Below are 6,000 nucleotides of genomic sequence, written 5' to 3'. Positions count from 1 at the left end.
ACAGTAAATTAACAGTGGACGCTTTTCAAAATAAATTACACATTTTACTTATTGTTTTCAAATGTGCAAAACATTCGAATCAAACCATTTATTATTATTAAATAAAATGTTAGCTTACAGAATGATGCCATTTTTATAGCATTTCCTGAATATTTATTTCGTGTCTGGCACATCAAGGGACATAATATTCGTTTACCATTTTTTGAGAAATAACCCTTTTAATTTCTTTAAGAATATAAGCCCTTTCAGAACTGTTTGTTAACTATTGCGATAGATAAATTACGTCTAAACACACGTTAAAAAAATTAGGCCTACTTTAAAGTGCTTATTAGTGCGGGCACACACAGTGTACAGTAGAGGTCGCTGCTGCTCTCTGGTCATTTTTGATGAGGCTCGCCTCGCACAAGGTAGATAGAGGTAAACGTAATCCATACAACAGATAAGCCTTCTGCCATCCAGCATTTCAGCCTTTGTATCTCCTCTTTTGTACTTTTTGTGTTATGATAAAAACCTAAAGGGAAACCTATTTGTTTCGGTTCGTACAACAGTGGGAAAACTTAAGGTGTGGCTGAGGGAAGAGATGCAAAGTGCGGTGTTTGATCCACTTGTTGATTGAGTAAGACTCGCGGTTAGCTGACTAGCTCTCACACGCACTTAACACAAGATCGGACGGATGTAACTTCAGTATGAACGCAGCGAAAGCTTTGTGACTAACGCTAATCTGTAATTCGGATTTACGACTCGAATCCGGGCAGTTGCGTTATCGACAGCCAGTCAGTGAGCGTTTGTTATAATAGGAAACACTTGAGGGATCCTGTTAATTCGGGAAACACTTGATGGCGAGTAAAACTTAAACGGAATCCTTTGGCTAATGCTAACTTGAGGAAAGGTGTTCTATAAACCATAAACAAACAAAACGACACATGTCGGTTAATCGCTGTTTGTTTCGAGAATTGAAAGAAACATGTATAACGTTACGTCTGTAAGTTTTTTTTTTAAATTTACACTCCACTTTATTATTAAACACTGGTCTTAAATGATGGACAGCGCCTTGTTCACTGGAGAAAACTAGGCATCGTGGTAACCAAGAGATGTCCATGTGGAATAACATCAACAGCTGCTTTTAATGTGGAAGACTATGTAGGATGTTATTTTTTTATTTACTCATTTTGGAATCCGTTTAAAAGGGGAAAAACCACAAAAGACTACAATTGTGTTATTTTGGGAGAGAGGTTGTGTATGAAATGGGTACGATCGACCAATACCCTATAGACTCTGTCTTTCCTGAAGGAGATCACAGGATCTTTTACAGTACGCAGAGATCTGGGAGTTTTGATGAACATCATAGTAATGGTGAGGGATGGAAAGAGGTGGATGTGACCCTTGCTGGGGGAGCACCATGGGGTTTTACCCTCCGAGGTGGACTGGAGCACAGAGAACCTCTCCTTATAACCAAGGTAAGTTGGACAGGATTGTTCACCTTACCTGGGCATTATTGTTAGAGAGAGACTTCTGTGTAACAAGCTTTGTAGTATACAAAATCATTACATTTTTGAGACTAGATGTTGTAAAGCCAGATAAAATATACTATTTATTATATATAAAGTATACACGATACTTAGTAAATTGTTTTGTGTAATGACTATTAACTAAAAGTCTATTTACCATAACAAAGCATAGTTTACTCTTAATATTTATTGTTTTTATTTATTGGGTGAAATTGTTTATACTAAAATTTAATTTACTTTACTCATATTCCTCAATTAATATTTCAAGACATTTTCCATATCATAGGATATCTTTTACCATGTCTCGCCAGTATTTCTTGCAAGATCTTGTTAAGCGTTGGTGGTATAGTGGTTAGCATAGCTGCCTTCCAAGCAGTTGACCCGGGTTCGATTCCCGGCCAACGCAAGAATGTTTTACCTTGCTGGAATCATTTGATTCTTATTGAAATAGCATGCCAATGATGTTGTTTGAGGAGAAAGTACAGATATTAAAGACGGGAAATGCAAGCGAAGCGATTTCTTTCTTGACCAGGTACTGTAATAGTGGCCGAAACAGACAGCAGGCTGTACACTTACACACTGAATGAACTCTCAGTATGAACCATCAAATATACATTACTTAGTACAGAAAAAGACCATTTTCATCTTGCACAGGGCACCAGAATATTTAGGTTATCTTAGTTTGGTCATCAGCTGTTGTTTACAGCTGACTTTTGTTTGTTGACAGCACTGTAGTTTGTCATTAGACATGCTTCACAGGCTTTAGAAAGAGCTGTTTAAAGGGAAGTAGATACATTTGTTGGTTTGAAGTTGAAATTTTTTGAGCATATTTTAAAGATAAACCAAAATTTTACACTATGGTTTAACCTATGCAAATTGAGTTACAGTGGGGAAAATATTTATTTGAACCCTCTGCTGATTTAGTTAGTTTGCCTACTTACAAAGAAATGAAGGGTCTGTAATTTATGGTAGGTTTATTTGAACGAATTGACACAGAATATGAACCCAAAAATCCTGAAAAAACACATTATATAAAGGTTAGAAAATTATTTGCATTTCAGTAAGTGGAATAAGTATTTGATCACCTACCAACCAGCTAAAAAACATTGCTCCCACAGATTGATTATATGCACATGGGAAACACAGATTAGTCCTGTCACTTTTATAAGTTACTCCTAATGTGAGATCGTTAGGTGTATAAAAGGCACACTGTCCACACAATCTGTATCTTCCATTCCAACCTCTCACACCATCATGGACAAGACTAAAGAGATGTCGAAGGATGTCAGAGACAAGACTGTAGATCTGCACCAGGATGAAATCGACTACAAGACCATCTGCACGAAGCATGGTGAGAAGGTGGCAACTCTTGGTGCGATTATTCAGAAATGGAAGAAATACAAAATAACCATCATTCGGCTTTGGTCTGGAGCTCCGTGCAAGATCTTCCCTTATGGGGTAAGGATGATCATGAGAAATGGGAGGAGCTTGCTAATGACCTAGCACCCGCAAAGTCCCCCTGCTCAAGAAGGCACATGTACAGGCCAGTTTAAAGTTTGCCAAAGAACATCTAAATGTTTCAGTGAAGGCTTGGGAGAAAGTGCTGTGGTCAGATGAGACCAAAATTGAGCTCTTTGGCATTAACCAAACTCACTGTGAGGGAGAGAAATGCTGACTACGACCCCAAGAACACCATACCTACAGGAGGTGGAAACATTATGATTTGGGGCTGTTTTTCTGCTTAGGGTACAGGACAACTTCACTGCATTGAGGAGCAAATGGACGGGGCCATGTACTGTAAAATATTTGAACTAGAACCTCCTTTCCTCAGACAGAACACTAAAGATGTGTCTTCCAGAATGACAATGACCCAAAACGTAAGGTCAAGGCAACAAAGGAGTGGCTCAAGAAGAAGCACATTAAGGTCACGGAGTGGCATAGGCAGTCTCCATACCTCAATCCTATAAAAAAAAAAAGTTGAAACTTCGAGTTGCTAAATGACTAGAAACCGTAAGGATTTAGAATGGATCTGTAAAGAGGAGTTGATCAAAATCCCTCCTGAGATGTGTGCAAACCTGGTGACCAACTACAAAAAATATCTTGCCTCTCTGCTTGCCAACAAGGGTTTCTGCACCAAGTCCTAAGTCATGTTTTGCTTGGGGATCAAATACTTATTTCTCTCACTGAAATGCAAATACATTTCTAACCTTTATATAATGTGTTTGTTTTTTTTCTCAGAATTTCTGGTTGGTATTGTCTCTATCTGTTAAAAAAACTATCATAAAAATTACAGACCTTTAATCTCTTTGTTAGTGGGCAAATTTAGAAAATCAGCAGGGGGTCAAATAAATATTTTCCCCACTGTAGACAGGTCTCATCAGATTTGCTAATATTTTTAAAACCGGTAAGTTTAACTTTTTAGACCAAATACCACAGCTGATGAAATCAGGTCATCCAGTATTGTCTTCAAAAGTCATAGTAAGTATTTGTGAGTAATATACTTTTCATATTTGAAGGGCAGAACAGGACAGAATGAGTACACTTTTCCCACCCTCTCCCACATTGTTCACTGACATAAGAATGTGAGCTATGCATCAGTCTTATGACTACATGCACAAAATTGCACATTATAAATACCAGAAATTATAAATCACTTTATTTATTTAATTTAAATTAAATATATATTTTATCACGTTTTATCACATAAATGTTTGACTTACAACATTTCATGTGTCCAAATTTAATCATTCTAAAATTACAATCTATAGTTAAAGTCTATAATTTTATAGATCGTTTACCTACTACTACAGCGGTGTATACATACAGTTCAAATGTTTAGAGTTGGTATGATTTTAATTGCCTTCTCTTATTCTTACCAAGGCAAAATTTATTTAAAAATACAGTTAAAAAAAAAAAAATATATATATATATATATATATATATATTGACATTTGACACATTTGTTTTTTTTATGTGTCATTTAACACATATTCGATGGCAAGGCTGGATTTTAGGCTGCCATTAATCCAGTCTTCAGTGTCACAGGATCCTAGAGAAATCATTCTAATATTCTGTTTGGTGCCCAAGAAACATTTGTTATTAATTTTTAAAACTTTTGCTGCTTATTATTATTATTATTTTTATTTATTTTTATGATTCACTGATGAATAGAAAGATCAAAAGAATAGTATTTATTTGACAGAGAAATATTTGTAGCAAAGTTAAATTCTTTATGTTCACTTTTGTTGTATCTAATTGCTGACATGTCTGAGATTTCTTTTAAAAATAAAAAAGTTACTGACCACAAACCTTTGAATGGTAGTCAATGTTGTGGTGTTATTATGATGCACATAAATTATCCAATATATTTATTACAGATATCAACATTGTTTGTGATTTCTTGAAATAGTGTGTATTTGTCTAACAACAGGTGGCCAATTTTAAAATGTAGCCTTATATCAACACATATTTTATATGAGGATTTTGTAGTTAAATTTTTTTATAGGCTATGGCTGTGGACTTTGGTCTCTTTTAGTGTAGTTTTTCAGCAACTCATTCTGAACAGTGACCGAAATGTTTTTGTGTGCTTTTCTGGTTACTTATCAACTTTGAAGGACCTTGTAGATAAATCTGAAAAGAATACTCATCACTCTTACTTTCAGCTTAGGATACCTAATGTTCTCCATTAAATGCATGTCTTTCTTTTTTAGCTCAAAGTTTATCTATACGAATATTAAATAAGGTGGAATGTGACCATCTCTAAAACTCTGGTGGCCACCCCCACCTTCACTGTAATTTTGAGGTGCATGTGACTTTTAGAAGTAAATTCCTGCCATTGCTGAGGTCTTTAAGGAGCTAAAATGCTAAGTTAGGTCATTTCATGGAAGCCTTTGATTTGGTACAACACGGTTCCTCAGAGGATGGTTTAAAGACTGAGTGCGGTTTTTCACATCTTTGGACGTGTATTCACCAAGAACAATTTCTGTGAGTCCTGCAGATCCCGTCACACTTCAGGAATTGGTAAGAGTGGTTAATAATGTACTGAAATTTTTTTTCGCCCCTTGTCGATGCTCTTAAAGTCACTTGTTGTTCCTACTGGATCATATGATGGCAAATCCTGCTGTAAAATAACCTTTGCACCTGTTTATATATATATATATATATATATATATATATATATATATATATATATATATATATATATATATATATATATATATATATATATATATATATTTAGGTTTAATTGTGTTTTTGTTTTCATCAAGGTTCCTTTACCTTGGTTCATGACTGACTTAAAGTGTGTTAGGCTAAATTAATGTTCCATGTTTTTTTTGGGTTTGTTCTCTTGGCTACCTTGTTTGCTGTATTTTATGAGGCTGGTTTGTCAGTGTTATCTCTCTTGATATACATTTGTCATCTCATGATACTTGAACTTGGAGTACAAAGTAGTTTGATTTATTGAATGACCATTCAGTTCTCATGGGAAAAT

The 6,000-nt window shown here is 35.2% G+C and overlaps 1 protein-coding gene and 1 non-coding gene across 4 annotated transcripts in view; both read left to right on the top strand.

The window, feature by feature from the left end:
• Positions 1 to 430: 430 nt before the first annotated feature.
• shroom2a (shroom family member 2a) overlaps positions 431 to 6,000 on the top strand; it is a 55,030-nt gene continuing 49,460 nt past the window's right edge. For 2 of the 3 annotated variants that reach the window (XM_059571046.1, XM_059571044.1), the window contains exon 1: positions 432 to 1,457. In XM_059571046.1, coding sequence (XP_059427029.1) covers positions 1,245 to 1,457 — 213 coding nt within the window. In that variant the 5' untranslated portion in view covers positions 432 to 1,244. Of the gene's footprint in view, positions 1,458 to 6,000 lie in introns of all 3 variants that reach the window. The other variant, XM_059571045.1, reaches the window with a different exon arrangement.
• trnag-ucc (transfer RNA glycine (anticodon UCC)) lies at positions 1,843 to 1,914 on the top strand. Its single transcript has one exon. It is a non-coding gene; the product is annotated as a tRNA-Gly (tRNA).

This window comes from Carassius carassius, chromosome 17 (assembly GCF_963082965.1).
Source record: "Carassius carassius chromosome 17, fCarCar2.1, whole genome shotgun sequence".
Classification (NCBI taxonomy): domain Eukaryota; kingdom Metazoa; phylum Chordata; class Actinopteri; order Cypriniformes; family Cyprinidae; genus Carassius; species Carassius carassius.
Note: the sequence above shows the minus strand (reverse complement) of the source record. Positions and strands in the feature narration are given on the sequence as shown.